Source organism: Borostomias antarcticus, assembly GCF_949987555.1.
Source record: "Borostomias antarcticus genome assembly, chromosome: 1".
NCBI classification, from domain to species: Eukaryota; Metazoa; Chordata; class Actinopteri; order Stomiiformes; family Stomiidae; genus Borostomias; species Borostomias antarcticus.
This window is the reverse complement of record NC_140234.1, coordinates 26,385,954-26,403,406: the sequence shown is the minus strand read 5'-3', so window position 1 is coordinate 26,403,406 and position 17,453 is coordinate 26,385,954. Positions and strand designations below refer to the sequence as shown.

The following is a 17,453-nucleotide window of genomic DNA, read 5'->3' as shown; positions in this document are numbered from 1 at the left end:
CTACTGGCCAGTAGAGAGGTTACACTGTTAACAGCAGTATCACATGGGTGTAGCTTAACACACACACACACACAAACACACAAACCAGCACATGCGTGGGCAGCATTGTCACAATTGCCCTACAGAGTTCTGCACAGCACAGTCCCTAGAGCGAGCTACCTAGACGCGCCCCTCCCTCTGTCAGCTGTGAGCAGAGCACATCCTGTTGCTCTAGGGACACCCTGCCTGCAGACAGAGCTACCCTGGAACTACGGGGGGGGGATAACCTGGAACTACAGGGGGGTAACCTGGAACTACAGGGGGGTAACCTGGAACTACAGGGGGCTAACCTGGAACTACAGGGGGCTAACCTGGAACTACAGGGGGGTAACCTGGAACTACAGGGGGGTACCCTGGAACTACCAGGGGATTCGAGCTCTGCTGTCTGCCTGCCCTGACTGCGCATGGGGGGGCGCGGTAGCCATAGCACCTCAGGCCTGGTGTGTTCTCTTTCAGCTGTACGGTACGACTCGGGAAGTGTGTGTGTGTGTGTGTGTGTGTGTGTGTGTGTGTGTGCGTGCGTGCGTGTGTGTGTGTGCGTGCGTGCGTGTGTGTGTGTGTGCGTGCGTGCGTGTTTGTGTGTGTGTGTGTGCATGTAGGTTGCGGGTGCAGTTTCTGTGTGCTCTGACGAGAGCAGCGGTGTCAGAGAGTACAGAGGGAGCGAAACAGTAATAGGGAGAGGAACTGATGATTAACCCCCGACACCAACACTGAACCACACACAGAGACACTTCCTGTTTGTCTGCCCCGGTGACACACTTCCTGTTCCTGTTTCTCCTCCCTCCCGCCAGCGCCTCACTCGCTTCCCTGCTCATAGATGACCGACGTGCCTCGTTCCCGTCTCCACGGCTGTGTGCTCTGACTTCCTGGACTAAGCTGGTGCTACTTCCTGATTGGGCCAAGCTGGTGCTACTTCCTGATTGGGGTTAATATATCCTGTCCGGGGAGTGAAAGGGTGCAAGGAGGGGGGGGGGGGTCAGCGCTGCCATGGTTACAAAACGCTGAGAAAACACTGAGAAACGCTGTGAAGTCGTTAGTGCAGACAGTGTTGCTGCAGACAGTGTTGTCACAGGCCTCGGCAGAGCGGATCTGAATGTATCAATGTCTGGATCTGAATGTATCGGAATGTCTCGGCCTCTCATGTCATCAAGTCTGCGGTCTCCACCCATCGACTCCAGCCTCAGCTCCAGCCCCAGCCTTAGCCTCAGTCCCAGCCCTGAACTCAGCCTCAGTCCCAGTCCCAGCCCTCAGCTCCAGCCTCAGCCCCAGCCTCAGTCCCAGCCCTGAACCCAGCCTCAGCTTCAGCCCTCAGCCCCAGCTCCAGCCCCAGCCCCAGCCTCAGCCCCAACCCCAGCTCCAGCCTCAGCCTCAGCTCCAGCCCCAGCCCCAGCTCCAGCCTTGTGTGTGCGTGTGTGTTTCTGTGTGTGTGTGTGTGTTGTGTGTGTGTTTGTGTGTGTGTGTGTGTGCGTGTGTTTCTGTGTGTGTGTGTGCGTGTGTTTCTGTGTGTGTGTGTGTGTGTGTGTGCGTGCGTGTGTTTGTGTGCTGTCGCTGCTGTTTCCAGGTGGAGGTCAGTGTGAAGCTTCGCTTCCAGAGAGTTACATTATAAAGTGATGAATGGGATGAAACAGGAACTCCCTTCAATAGAAGCATGTGTGTGTGTGTGTGTTTCTGTGTGTGTGTTTCTGTGTGTGTGTGCGTGTGTTTCTGTGTGTGTGCGTGTGTTTCTGTGTGTGTGCGTGTGTTTGTGTGTGTGCGTGTGTTTCTGTGTATATGTGTGTGTGCGTGCGTGCATGCATGTAGAACCACTGTAGGCTACTATACCAAGTGAAACCTACAGCTGGATATGAACTGTTCAGAAAGGACATATGCTAATTGAACTGTGTTCAGTGGTTGTCCAGAGTGTGGGGGCGGGGTGTGTTGTAGTGTGTTCAGTGTTTGTCCAGAGCGTATGGGCAGGGTGAGTTGTAGTGTGTTCAGTGTTTGTCCAGAGCGTGTGGCAGGGTGTGTTGTAGTGTGTTCAGTGTTTGTCCAGACTGATGGGCAGGGTGTGTTGTAGGCTGCATGTGGTAGAGTAAGTTGGACTGCGTGTTGGTGGACTGTAGCAGATAGTGTAGATCTCTGCTGTGGTTTTATCCAGGGGAACAGGAAGCAGGAAGGGAGCCGCCAGCTGAAGGTCAGAGGTCAGGCCATAGGAGCAGGGGGGAGGAAATAGTCATAGTAATAATATTACGAGGTCCGCTTCTACAGAACAAACCTGAGCCAAGAGGTGACTGAAAAAGGAGACTGAGTCCCGTCCTCTCGTAGAGCCCTCTGGAGGCAAATAGTATGAAAATATGACTAAACGAAGTTCACGGTGCTCCAAACTTAGTCCAATCACACCATCCATCGATTTATCAGTCACATTTACACTAAAGTGATCCAAGATAATGTTCTTGATCAGAATACCAACTCCTCCTGATGCTTTTTTAGCTCTCACATGCAAAGCCCTATTATTGCCAAACCAAGAATAACCCGGAAAATCAATCTGATCATTGCAAGCCAAATGCATTTCATTTAATGAAATAATATCAGGGACTAACAACTGCAGGAGTGGTATTCTGAGTTTACTATTCAAATTTGTCCATCCATTAACATTCCAGTGTACCAAGGACAAGGAAGAATGTTGCTTACGGGGTGGGCAGCACTTCCTCAGCTCCTCTCTGAACGCTGCTGCATAACACGAGGCGAGTAGCGTCAGGTAGCCTCGCCACCAGGCGCGCTTGGCCAAGTAGATCCGCCACCAGGCGAGCGTGGCCATGTAGATCCACCACCAGTAGCCTCGCCACCAGTAGCCTCGCCACCAGGCGCGCTTGGCCATGTAGATCCACCACCAGGAGCCCCGCCACCAGGCGAGCTTGGCCATGTAGATCCACCACCAGGAGCCCCGCCACCAGGCGAGCTTGGCCATGTAGATCCACCACCAGGAGCCCCGCCACCAGGCGAGCTTGGCCATGTAGATCCACCACCAGGAGCCCCGCCACCAGGCGAGCTTGGCCATGTAGATCCACCACCAGTAGCCCCACCACCAGGCGCGCGAGGCCTGGTATCAGCCGAGTGGTGTCGGGTGCCTGAGCCAACAGCACCTGCCTCGTACGTCTTCTTCAATAGACGGCCATTTCCCGTGATAAAGAAATCGCTTCCAGATGGTATATCTTTCAGGAGTGTTTTGAAATTGAGCTTGAGGATCCGGTCTGTATGGGACTTTGCAGATTTTAAATAAACGTTGTTGAATTTCACGTTACTTTTCAGCTTCTGTTTATGCCGGAGCACATCCACCTTCTCCGTCACACTCTTGAATGCAACTTTCACTACTGGGACACCGGGCCCTCCATTAGAGACCTCCAGTCTTTCCACACCAGCAGTCTGGTACAGGGTGACATTCCAGCCCCATCTCCTGTAGAGCTCTTATTTTTTCGCTAATGTTCTCTTCCTCATCGTATGGTAGGCCCATCACTATGATGGACACATCAGGGTCGAACTTACGGCGAGTGGAGCTGGTTGTCGGCAAACACTGTTCCAGGGACTCAATCCGGGTCTTCAGAATGCCTATTTCCAAGTCGAAACTTTCCTTCAAGTCTTTCACTGACTTCTTGAGTTCTTCTGTCAGCGTTTTCTTCACGGACACATGCACTGTGTCAATCTTAGTGTTCAGCCTTTCCTCCATTTTATCCGTTCTTTTAAAGAGGGCCTCCATGTCTTTGAGCTCTGGCGTTTCTTGCTCCTCTTTGTCTTTGTCACGCAGCTTCCGCCACATTTCGGCCAACATACAATTCCCTAACTTAGAACTTTTCCCTCTTTATGGTTTAAGGAATAACTAACACAGTTTGGCTGTGCCACTTAAAGGACAATGCTAGTTTTTGACAACCTGGACCTTATTTACGACATATTATAAGACGTTTGACTCACCGAGATCACTTTGGTGTAGTTCGGAGGCATGTAGAAGAAATTTAAAATCCAGCGCGAGCCAGTATATCCATGTAATGGCGATGGTCGGGGCACCCAGAATGCAGTTTCTAAAAATCTATTTTCTGCCGCGAAACGGTTGTTTTCATCAATCTGTCTTTATGAATAAGAAATAAAGACAGATTGATGAAAACAACCGTTTCACGGCAGAAAATAGATTTTTAGAAACTGCATTCTCGGTGCCCCCACCACCGCCATTACATGGATATACTGGCTCGCGCTGGATTTTACATTTCTTCTACATGCCTCCGAACTACACCAAAGTGATCTCGGTGAGTCAAACGTCTTATAATATGTCGTAAATAAGGTCCAGGTTGTCAAAAACTAGCATTGTTCTTTAACTATTTTAGCTGAACCTTTGTTACTTTTCTGTTAGAGTTTGTCACCGATACAAATGTGGCTACTACCCCTATATTACTACTTAATAGTAGTAATATGAATAACAGTAATATTAACAGTAGTATAATATTAATAGTAGTAATATGAATATTCATGATATTAATAGTAGTATAATATGAATAGTAGTAATATGAATAGTAGTAATATAAACCGTAGTATAATATTAATAGTAGTAATATTACCAGTAGTATAATATTAATAGTAGTAATAGGAATAGTAGTAATATTAATAGTAGTACTTTTAACAATAGTATAATATTAATAGTATAATATTAATAGTAGTAATAGGAATAGTAGTAATATTAACAGTAGTATAATATGAATAGTAGTAATATGAATAGTAATGATATTAATAGTAGTATAATATGAATAGTGGTAATATTAATAGTAGTAATATTAACAGTAGTATAATATTAATAGTAGTAATATGAATAGTAGCAATATGAATAGTAGCAATATTAACAGTAGTATAATATGAATAGTGGTAATATTAATAGTAGTATAATATTAATAGTAATAATATGAAGTGGTAATATTAATAGTAGTAATATTAATAGTAGCAATATTAACAGTAGTATAATATATGAAGTCTCCGACGCAAATTCAGCCGAGGCACGTACGTCACGGCCGGGGGGGTCAGCAGAGGTTAATCAGTCACGCATGACGCAGCACCAGCTGACTGTAGCTGTCATAGCATTGGTCAGCTCACTAGAGCGCATGTATTTAAGCTGTCAAAACATGTCATTGTTCGCGCTTGCCTTTACTGCTGGTTGTGCATTGCATGCTCGCTGCGTCCGCGTTCTCTGCGCTGGCGTCCGCTGCCGTTCCTGCTATTACTGCTATTCCTGCTATTACTGCTATTGCTCGTGTCTGCGCGCTCGCTGCTCCGCGTCTTGCTCGCGTTCCGTGCTCATATTGTGATTTGGTGCGTTTGCTGCCTGCTGCCCGCGGTGTCCTCGCTGCTTCCGCGTCTCTGCTCTTGCGTTCCTCTCTGCCCGCGTCGTCTCTCCGGTCCGTGGTTGGGGGTCCGTTTAGTGGCATCGTGGAGCGCCGGCTTCCGAGGCCGAGGTGCCCGTCCCTCTGTAGCACCGTCGTGCCATACTTGCGTATGGTTCAGTTGCTCGCATAGCTTGCGTTGGAGTCCGTTTGAGCATTGCTACGCGCCGGTCACTGGGTTTCATTCATGAGCCGCTGATGTCGGAGGTTGTCCGTGCCTCGTCTGCCGCATTACTCAACTGTCGATGTGCGCCGGGTGCGTTCACCATTGAAATGTTTGCAGTTTCGGGCGTGGACGTGCATGTGGATTCTCTATGTATTTGGTTCGTCTAAATCCTCCCCTCGCGGCTCGTTCGTGGATTCGCTGGCTGCATGACAGGCTCTACTGCTAGTTGCTAACTAGCTGGCGTTCGTCGAGGTTCCCGTGTTGCACGTCGGGGCGTCATTATGTTGGATTGCTAATACTAGCTCATGATTCATTATGTTAGATTGCTAATACTAGCTCATGATTCATTATGTTAGATTGCTTATACTAGCTCATGATTCATTATGTTGGATTGCTAATACTAGCTCATGATTCATTATGTTGGATTGCTAATACTAGCTCATGATTCATTATGTTAGATTGCTAATACTAGCTCATGATTCATTATGTTGGATTGCTATTACTAGCTCATGATTCATTATGTTGGAGTGCTAATACTAGCTCATGATTCATTATGTTAGATTGCTAATACTAGCTCATGATTCTTTCTGTTGGATTGCTAATACTAGCTCTTGATTCATTATGTTAGATTGCTGATACTAGCTCATGATTCATTATGTTAGATTGCTAATACTAGCTCATGATTCATTATGTTAGATTGCTAATACTAGCTCATGATTCTAATACTGGCTCATGATTCTAATACTAGCTCATGATTCTAATACTAGCTCATGATTCTAATACTAGCTCATGATTCTAATACTAGCTCATGTTTCTAATACTAGCTCATGATTCTCACGTTCAATTGTTGCAGCCCGAGGGTTCCGGCCGAACTGCCTCTACTCGCTAGCACCCATGATTGCGAGTGCCTCCACGCAGCTGGCGTTAGCCGTTCGGTGTGGCTAATGCTAGCTGTGTCCCCATCAATCAATCTAAGCGGGAATTGCTCTCACTGCTCGGGCATCTGAACTTCGCGATGCGCGTCATCCCGCAGGGCCGCTCATTCGTTTCCCGGCTGCTCGAGCTGGCCCGGTCCGTCGTGCGGTTGCAGGACCCGGTCTGCTTAGACGAGGGCTGTCGTTTGGACCTCCGGTTTTGGTCCCAGTTGTGCGACGGGTGGAACGGCGTTTCATTTTTCTACAACGACGGCTATGACTCTTCGGCGTCCCTCCGGCTGTTTACTGATGCTGCGCCTTCGGTGGGTTTTGGGGGTATATTCGGTATTAACTGGTTTTCTAGCGCTTGGCCTACCGAACTGACCTCACAAACTAACCAAGCCAGCTCCACGGCGCTCATGGAGCTGTATCCCATCGTAGTCGCTACAATATTGTGGGGACCTCAGTGGTCTAGAAAACGTATTTTATTCTTCTGCGACAACGAGGCCACAGTTACAATAATCAACAATGGTCGTTCGAACGTTCCGTTCATCAACAAATTCATACGCCGCCTCACATGGCTGTCCGTGCAGGGGAACTTCGTTTTCCGCGCCGTGCACATCCCTGGCCTCGACAATAAAATCGCTGACTCGCTGTCCCGGTTTAATTTGCAGAAGTTCCGCAGTTTATGCCCGGATGCGGCTCCGTCCGGCCTGGTCTGCCCTCTTTTTCGGCAGACGGTTCTGGACTGAATGAAGCCCTGATGCCCCTCCTGTCATCCGCCTCCCGATACATGAGAGCCGGTCTAGCCAAGACCACACTAAAACATACGACTCTGCATGGTCTCACTTCACTACGTTCTGCTCCACGTTCTGGATGCCCAGAGAGCTATGCGTGGACTGTGACATTGGGTTGGGGGGGTACTGCGTATTCAGGTGGTCATGTGGCTGGTGCACTATTAAATGTTGTCTGGCTCATCAGTCAGAGCGCTCCGTCAACCCTTCTGCGCATGCGGGCCGCGGAGTTGCTGGTGTGTTCTTTTGGGGGGTAGTTTGCAGGTATTCCACCTGCGTCGGCCGGTGGATGCCAGAGTAGCCGCTAGCTGGTCTCTGTGGCTTTCCGTGGCGGGCGCCATGGACGCAGAGACACTAGGCTGTATCTCCCGCGGAACCCACGAAGCGTCGGCCCGTGGGGACCAGGGACTATAATGTACAGCAGTCCTCCTGTGGCACTCTTTGACGGTCTTAGTGGGCTGAGTTACCTCCGAGCGTCTTCCCGATCGCGGCCCACTCTGATCGTCATTGAGGCAGGGGGCTAGATGCCGTTCCCCCTTCCTGGCTCTCTGGGCCAAGGGCTTGGCCCAGAGGGGGGGAACACCTAGATTGCTCCCCCTGCTAACGCGCTCCACACCGGTGGAGCGCTTTCCACGCCGGTGGAAGGCAGGGGGCCCCCGGACAGAGCACACCGCCAAAAATTCATATGCATGTATTATGCCGCTTGTATATAAATGTTCAAATTTGACAAAAGTGATCTCGACTGAATAATAGTAATATTATTAGTAGTGACATTACCAGCGAATCCCCTTGGCCAGAGCACATATAAGCACAGGGATAGAGCCAGCATTGTACCAGTGCTACACACACACACGCTAGTGTCTCCCTCACTCACCCAGTAGCTGCTGGTGTGCCAGGGTCAGTGGGCACAGCTGTGCCGGTCTGAGGGCACCATGCCACCCTGATCACAAACACCTCACTGTGGCAGCGCCTCAGGACCCGCCCCCACAGGACGGCTCTGATTGGCAGGCTCCGGGGGCACTGTCTGCACCCGGATAGGGCATCTCTCACAGAAGTGTAATCCTATTGGCTGAAAAGTTTGAGATGCAACTGCATAGTGGAGAGGAGGAGGAGAGGAGAGGAGGATGAGAGGAGGGGAGGATGGTAGGGGGGAGGATGGTAGGGGGGATGATGAATGGAGGGGAGGATGAGTGGAGGGAGGATGAGTGGAGGGCTGATGGTAGGGGGGGATGGATGAGGGCAGATATGATGAGTATGATGTGAGTGTGAGTCAGGCCAGCACAGGAAGAGCAGGAAACAGAATGGCCCCCAGCAGAGCAGATATCCTGACCAGTCTCCCCCAGGTCCTATAGAGACACCCTGAACACGTCTCCCCCAGGTCCTAGAGAGACACCCTGAACACGTTTCCCCCAGGTCCTAGAGAGACACCCTGAACACGTCTCCCCCAGGTCCTAGAGAGACACCCTGAACACACCTCCCCCAGGTCCTAGAGAGACACCCTGAGCACGTCTCCCCCACGTCTCCCCAAGGTCCTAGAGAGACACCCTGAACACGTCTCCCCCAGGTCCTAGAGAGACACCCTGAATACGTCGAAGCAGCTGGAGGTTGAAGCCTGGACCAGGCTGGGATAGAACATTGCAGAGCGGAGGACAGTAGAGCAGAGCAGCTGGCTAGGAGCTAGGGGCGGCTGTAGCTCAGTTGGTAGAGCGGGTCGTTCAATGTTCGAAAGGTCAGTGGTTCGATTCCCAGCTCCGACTGTCCACATATCGAAGTGTCCTTGAGCAAGATACCTAACCCCAAATTGCTCCCAATGAGCAGGTTAGCTCCTTGCATGGCAGCTACCGCCATTGGTGTGTGAATGGGTGAATGAGAGGCCATTGTAAAGCGCTTTGAGGGCCGCTAAGGTGGAAAAGCGCTATATAAGTGCAGTCCATTTACCATTTAGGAACCAGAGCACTAGAGCAGATAGCTAGGAGCTACGAAGCCAAGGACAGAGGCCAGCTAGAGGAGTAGAGCAGAGCTAGAGGAGTAGAGCAGAGCTAGAGGAGCAGAGCTAGAGGAGTAGAGCAGAGCTGAGCAGAGCCAGAGGAGTAGAGCAGAGCCAGAGGAGTAGAGCAGAGCTAGAGGAGCAGAGCCAGAGGAGTAGAGCAGAGCCAGAGGAGTAGAGCAGAGCTAGAGGAGCAGAGCAGAGTCAGAGGTCAGAGGCCAGTAAGAGCAGTAGAGCAGAGCCAGAAGACAGGCTAGACGTGAAGCTCTTCTGCTGATCAGTCTGTTCCGTGCCTTACTGCTGAGGGCGTAGAATTCAACACCACACTATCTCTCTCTTTCTCTCTTTCTCTCTCTCACGTTCTCTCTCTTTCTCTCTCTCACGTTCTCTCTTCTCTCTCACATTCTCTCTCTCTCTCACACACATTCTCTCTCTTTCTCTCTCTCTCTCTCACACATTCTCTCTCTCTTTCTCTCTCTCACATTCTCTCTCTTTCTCTCTTTCTCTCTCTCTCTCACACACACACAAACACATTCATGCTCTCCCTCCCTCCCTCCTTCCTATGTGTGGTGTAGAGGTGTAGAGGGGGACTGTGTGTGTGGTGTAGAGGTGGACTGTGTGTGTGTGGAGCAGCTGTGATGCTGCCCCCCACCCACTCCCCCATCATCAAGCTCCCCCACACCCGCCCACCTCTCTCTCTCTCCCTGATCTCTCTCTCTCCCCCTTCCTCCCCCAGTCCCCCCCTCCCCTCCTCCCTCCCTTTCTCTCCCTCTCTCCTCCCCTCCCTCTTTCTCTCTCTCTCCCTCTCTCCCCCTCCCTCTCTCCCCTTCTCCCCCTCTCCCTCCCCCTCCCTCTCTCCTCCCCTCCATCTCCTCTCCTCCCTCTCTCTCCCTCTCTCTCTCCCCCTCTCTCTCTCCCTCTCTCTCTCCCTCTCTCTCCCTCTCTCTCTCTATCTCTCTCCCTCTCTCTCAGCAGAACAGTCCCTCTCTGTCTCCATCATAAATCACCTCTTTCTCTGCTCCTCCTCCTGCTCCTCCCCCTGCTCCTGCTCCTCCCCCTGCTCCCGTCCAGCTCCGCCCCCCGACCCACGTCCACCCTGGCTGCTGCTGGAATCAGAAAAATGCATCAGGCATGTCCTAGCATCCACTTCCCACCCCAAGGAATAGCTCTGTCTGTGTGTGTGTGTGTGTGTGTGTGTGTGTGTGTGTGTGTGTGTATGCGTCTCTCTGTACAGTGTAATGGATGTGCAGTGTGTGTGTGTGTGTGTGTCTGTATGTGTGTGTGTGTATGCATCTCTCTGTACAGTGTGTGTGTGTGTGTGTGTTGCATTGGTATGGTTGTACTGGGTGAGCTGAAGCAGCCTCCCCCTCAAGTATTTGACAAGTCATTATCAAAGGGTTGAAGGGTTGCGGACATCCGCAAGTTCCAAAAGGTACGCACAACAATTTTCCGATTTATAAGGAAGTGCGCACACATATCCCATGCCGGTTCCCCATTATAAATCTTAATCAACTCTAAACTTGGCGCACGTGAGCACATTTTGTCCCACTCTCTAAACGCCCATAAATGCCCATAAATGGTCAGTGAAACGGCTCCAATTCACAGAAATCAATACAGCCCAAATCTAACATGACGGGAAACGTGGCAGCAAAGAAGTGGAAGCGGCTCATGAGCCACTCGTGGTCATTGGCCAGTAGGTCTAGCAGCTCATGAGCCACTTGTCGTCATTGGCCAGTAGGTCTAGCAGCTCATGAGCCGCTCGTCGTCATTGGCCAGTAGGTCTTGTCCTCATTGGCCAGTAGGTCTTTCCCGTCCCTGCGACTCGCTCTCTCCGAATTCCTTCCTCCACATCATCCAACAGTAGTACAGTAGGACCCCACTCAAACGAACTTCAGAGATCTAAACCTCCCGGTCTACCCCCCGGACAGCCTTAAAAAACTTTTCCTTTTTATTTTGAGCCTGCTATCTGGTTACTGGTAGGATTACAGTACTTTACTGTACTTTACTTGCATTTAAATCTGTCATAATAAACATGTACTGTATCCTACTGTGAATAAAAACAGAACTGTATGTAGACTAGAGGCTGACACGGGAATGGATTTTGACTCCCGCTCCCTCCGGCTCCCACAGAAATAATCCCATTCCTTCCCAATCCCACTCCCACAGAAGACTGATCCCATCCCGTCCCAATCCCGAGCCAAACCTTTACACAATCCCACTCCCATCCCACTCCCATCCCTTTTCACTCCCACCCAATCCTGCTCCGTTTTTCTTCCGTTGCTTTGCACGTTGCTTGCCGGATGCAGTACTAGGGCTGGGTATCGATTCGAATTTAAAGAATCGATTCGATTCCGATTCACAAGGTTCAGAATCGATTATCACGATTAAATTTGATTCGATTCGATTCAATATCGGTTCAGTTAGTGTTACTAAAACCTGTTTTTTTGAGCTGTAACCTTAATTACATGACTGCCCAGTTATGCAACACATCAATACTAGTATTATATTGACATTTGAGAGCAAATTAATATGACATATTGGTAGTTAATGGCTGAAAGCCTGAAACTGTTGAAAATGGCAAGGACCAATCCTCCTCCCTTAATGTTGAATGTTGTATTGCTTTCAAAAACATGCTGTGGGCAGAATTAGATTCAAAATTAAATTGGTGTTTAGTTAGTTACTTAATCAATACACATATTTCTTGGATATGAAAAAGATTATCAGAACAAAAGCTATAATTGTACCGGAACTCTATTCACCCCAAAGCTGTTAAATACAAATGTAGTGATGTTTGTAAACATCTACAGTCACTTGCCTGTGCCTCTCCCCATCTCTCCCTCCTGTGTTGGGAACAAGGTGTCTACTCTACTCACTGTTCATTAGTGATGACACATCAATAGCTCATTTGAAATGACACAAAATGTGAAAAGAATGTGGCCATAAAAGCCCAAATGTGGTGGCTACCAAAACATTCGAATGCCACTATTCCACCACTGATCTTAATTATGGGGGATTTTCCTATCTCATTGTGCTGCGTCCTTAAACTTGATTCACATTGGCTACTGTGCATGGTCGCTGAAGCACCCAATTCACACTGCTAATGGGGGATGAGCTGCATTGTTGTTACTGTAATGTCTGAGCTTCCTGACGTTGGCTACCCTAACTAGCATGAGGCACAGTTCAGTAGTTAGCTAGGCTAGCAAGTTAACTAAATTGTAAATGTTGGTCAATGCCAGCTGCGCTAATTAGCTGGCTAGCTAGCTAATATAACGTGCCTGCTAGCTTAACTCTAAGAGATTGACAGTGTTGTGTTACTAACTTATCAGAGTTAACTAACTGCATCAGTTTTGGACAATGTTGTGCATAGGTGTTCATTATATCACTAACCATTCGTGTAGGGCTACTCCGGATTGATTCTACTCAGCTGTCTTCGACATGTGAGCAAACGGAGAGGAGCCGCTGTTTACAGACGGGGCCAGCGTGTGCGAGGGGGAGAGGGACAGAGGGGCTGAGCGCAGTTCTACAATGAAATATGAGCAACATTTTACTGTAGGCTTCACTACATGTGTCGAATAAAGCATCTGATCTGATTTTACCCATTATAAATAGTAAAGAAAGCTTGAGGCGGAGACTAAACAAATGTGCGCTCAACTAGGCGCATATCCTCTCGAGGGCTTCAAGAGACACATTTGAAGTACAATAAGTAGGCTACCGAACGTGCAACACTAACGGGGGAAGTACATAAATACATTTTAAAAATCGATGGACGTATGAATCGATCTCTAGGGAATAAAATGAGAATCGATTCAAAATCGGAAAATCATCAATAATTTTTTTAACCCAGGCCTACTAGACTTCCGGTGTAGTTCGTTTCGCTTGTGATGCAGTGTTGGGTGACTGAATGAAAACTACAAAAAGTGATCAATGCAATGTTTAACTCGATGCTGGGGAGAAATGTTCAAATATCGATTTGATTTGAAATAAAATCAAATATAACTGCATCATGGTTTTCAGTCCCGTCCACTCCCGTTGATTTTGTTGTCATAGTTCCCACTCCCGTGTGCTCCCGTTGACTTTTACTCCCGTTCCTGCCCAATCACGTGATTCAAAGTGAAATTGACTCCCATCCCACGGGACCCGCAGGAATCCAGAAAAAATGTCATCCTCTAATGTAGACCTACATGTTGCCTGTGGTCACGTTTCATTTCTTTGTTACTCTAAAGTGGTAAAATGTCGAGCGACAAAGGCAAACGAGTCTGCTGCGAGAGCTGCATTCCTTGGTAGCCAGAAAGCGCGTCAGCAACCTGAAGCAGAGGAGCATCGAGTCATTTTTCGTTCCCAGTTAATGGACTTCAGGAACACATATGTGTTGTGAGCATGTAGATTAGCCTACTAGGCCTACTGTATTTGTTAAATAATACCCTACAGCCTAGGCCACGTTAGTCTACATTGGTTGTTTTAGAGACTTTATTTTAGGTTACGATAGCGTATGACGTCTGTCATTTCATTTATTTATTTATTGATTATCATTTGCTCTAATTGTTCTAACGTTGGGTTGTTTTTAGACTATACCATTTAGTTCTGCGAATACAGTAGCCTATCAATGCAGCGTAGGCCTCATTTGAGAATAAAGTACTTTATTTGATCAAAGCACGCACTCAATTGGAAATTCGGTTTTTTTTTATAGGCTACTGGCCTATTATAGGCTAGGCTATATGAGTTTAGTTGGCTATTTGATTGCGATTTTGATGCATTTTCAAAGTAGGGTATTTATCGGTCTATTATGAGTCTATATGAAACAAGTATACCACTTATTGAATTTGGTGCATTTTAACATAAGTTTCAGTCATCCGGACATTTCAGAGATACGAACGACCTTCGGTCCCGTTGGGTTCGGATAAGTAGGGTCCTACTGTACATATAAAGCAGCCATTGTGCGTCATTACGCATTGGAATTGCATGCCTTTTTATACCCACCCACGGACATGATTATATGGAACAGGTGTGCATTGACAATATATGAAGTAGGGCTGGGTATCGATTCGAATTTCAAGAATCGATTCGATTCCGATTCACAAGGTTCAGAATCGATTAACACTATTCAATTCGATTCGATACAATATCGATTCGGTTAGTGTTACTAAAACCATTTTTATTTTAGCTGTAACCTTAATTACATGACTGCCAAGTTATGCAACACATCAATACTAGGGTTAGGTATCGATACTGATTTCCAAAAATGAATGAATGAATGAATGAATCATTGAATGAATTAATGAACTATTCATTCCTTCATTTATTCATTCATTAAATAAAAGATCGATTTTGGGATTCATGAATCGATTCAGAATCGATTAATCGATTTTTGAAACCCAGCCCTAATATGAACCACGCACGTGATTGATTGATTGATTTCATTACTGGGTATAGGAGCCGATGGATCCGAGGGATGACATGTAGAGGTGAGGGCACTTATTAGCGATAATGCTGGATGTCATGAAAACAGGACAGCCGATGACACACAACATCCATAACATCTAAGACAATTAACAGTCAGTTTAGCCTATTTCATTCATCAAATATGCATAGAGATTTCTAAATAGCCATGAGGCAATGAAACACCACCAGCAAATAAAGCCTATTTCAGTGTAACACAGCTTACAGTGAATCATATTATCCTATCCATAATATATTAGCCTACACATTGCCTGAGTAAATATGTCATGCACAACAGTGCACACTTAGAGATTTCTTGTTGCGGAAGGCTAGGCTGCGTCTAGGCACTGTCATTTTCCTCGCAGTGAGAGGGCCTTCTCTACGACTAGAGTGATTGTTGCTTTACCAAAATTGGGATTCACACAGCAGTGAAAATATGAAGGCGTTCACAAGTCATTCACAACAGTATTTAAATTATAGTGATTGCTTTGAGCGCACAGCCTACGCAGTCCACATGATTATTTATGAGATTAAATAAATAAAGGAATAATATATGAGAATAAATAAATATAATAATTATTTATGAGAATAAATAAATGAATCAATTGTTAAGCGTTGACAGATCCAGTTGATTATGATCCCCGGTTGGACTGTACAACATATGTGAGGGGTTATTTTGCAATATCGGACATATTTATTGTTCACAATGGTGTCAATTTCAAAGTGTTTCTCGGGTTTCACCTTGCTGCCATTAGGATCGCAGTTTCTCATTTGTCCAGAAATGTGCGTACGCATGGGTCAGAGTGTGCTTGGAGGTGAGCACATTCTCCGCCATTCTCCCGTCAAGTTTGTTTTTTATAAATACCGAAGTTTGCTCAGGAGTGGCGTATGCATTCTTTTGTGCGTATGCAAGCTTTATAAATGAGCCCCCTGGTCTGATTGACAGTTAATGTTAATGTAGCCAAACCTGAGCCAGTTCTAGGCCCAATGCTGAATCAGGCTAGATGGCTTACCACACTGGCATATTTATTCTCTCTCTCTCTCTCTCTCTCTCTCTCTCTCTCTCTCTCTCTCTCTCTCTCTCTCTCTCTCTCTCTCTCTCTCTCTCTCTCTCTCTCTCTCTCTCCCCCAGCTGAGCTAGTACTAACCCCTCCATGTCTCTCTCTCCCTCCCAGCTGAGCTAGTCCTAACCCCTGCATGTCTCTCTCTCTCCCAGCTGAGCTAGTCCTAACCCCTCCATGTCTCTCTCTCCCTCCCAGCTGAGCTAGTCCTAACCCCTCCATGTCTCTCTCTCTCTCTCCCTCCCAGCTGAGCTAGGCCTAACCCCTCCATGTCTCTCTCTCCCTCCCAACTGAGCTAGTCCTAACCCCTCCATGTCTCTCTCTCTCTCCCTCCCAGCTGAGCTAGGCCTAACCCCTCCATGTCTCTCTCTCCCTCCCTCACAGCTGAGCTAGTCCTAACCCCTCCATGTCTGTGTTGGCAGGAGGAACCTGACCAAGCTGTCCCTGATCTTCAGCCACATGCTGGCGGAGCTGAAGGCCATCTTCCCCAGCGGCCTGTTCCAGGGGGACAACTTCCGCATCACCAAGGCCGACGCCGCAGACTTCTGGCGGAGGTCTTTCGGAGATAAGTGAGTCTGGCTTGGCGGAGAGAAGTACCGGCGGAGAGACATACCAGTCTCTGCGTTTCTGTCTGTCCATTGTTGTTCTTTCTCCGTGCGAGTGAATAGACGTAGACATGACCGTCCCATAACCTGCGCTCTGGCACCTGGCCCAGGATGACCAGATGGTGCTGTGGTCGTGTTCCTGTCAGGTCCACTCATCGACTGTGCAGAAGAGACATGGGTTCAAATCCCTCTCAACTAAAGTGGTTCACCCCTGTCCGTCTCCCTGTCCGTCTCCCTGTCCGTCTCTCTGTCCGTCTCTCTGTCCATCTCTCCGTGTTCTCATCTGACTGTCCTAGGAGGACTGATGGTCGGGTGTTGTTATAGTCGTTGTTGTTGTTGTTGTTGATGTTGATGATGTTTCTTTGTTGCTGTTCTCAGAACCATCGTGCCTTGGAAGGTGTTCCGCCAGGCGCTCCATGAGTTCCATCCAATCAGCTCGGGCCTGGAGGCCATGGCGCTCAAGTCCACCATCGACCTCACCTGCAACGACTACATCTCCGTCTTCGAGTTCGACATCTTCACCAGGCTCTTCCAGGTACACACACACATCTCTCTGTCCATCTCTCTGTCCGTCTCTCTATTCATCTCACACACAAACACACACACACACACACACTCAAATACACACACACACACACACACATACACACAAACACACACACACACAGACAAGCACGCACACACACACACTCAAACACACACACACACAAACACGCGCGCACACACACACGCTTACACACACACATACACACAAACACACACACACAAACACGCACACACACGCACACACACACGCAAACACACACACACACATACACACACACTCAAACACACACACACACACACACACGCAAACACACGCACACACATATGGAGGACCAAACCTGTCAAAATTAAAAATGAATACATAAATAAATAAATGACTCAACAAATGACCAATAAATAAATTTATGAATATAAACAAAAATAAATTAATGAATGAATAAATGGATGCAGTAATGTGTAAATAAATACATTAAATTTGATATAAATGTATACAATTATATATTTATTTA

At 47.8% G+C, this 17,453-nt stretch overlaps 1 protein-coding gene across 1 annotated transcript in view; it reads left to right on the top strand.

Annotated features, from left to right (window-relative positions):
• The window catches only part of cbl (Cbl proto-oncogene, E3 ubiquitin protein ligase), a gene marked incomplete at both ends in the record, with an annotated part of 46,394 nt that overhangs the window by 7,929 nt on the left and 21,012 nt on the right, over nt 1–17,453 (top strand). The window contains 2 exons of the mRNA XM_084454201.1: nt 16,216–16,362; nt 16,777–16,933. Of these exons, the coding sequence (XP_084310327.1) occupies nt 16,216–16,362; nt 16,777–16,933 (304 nt within the window). The remainder of the gene's footprint in view (nt 1–16,215; nt 16,363–16,776; nt 16,934–17,453) is intronic.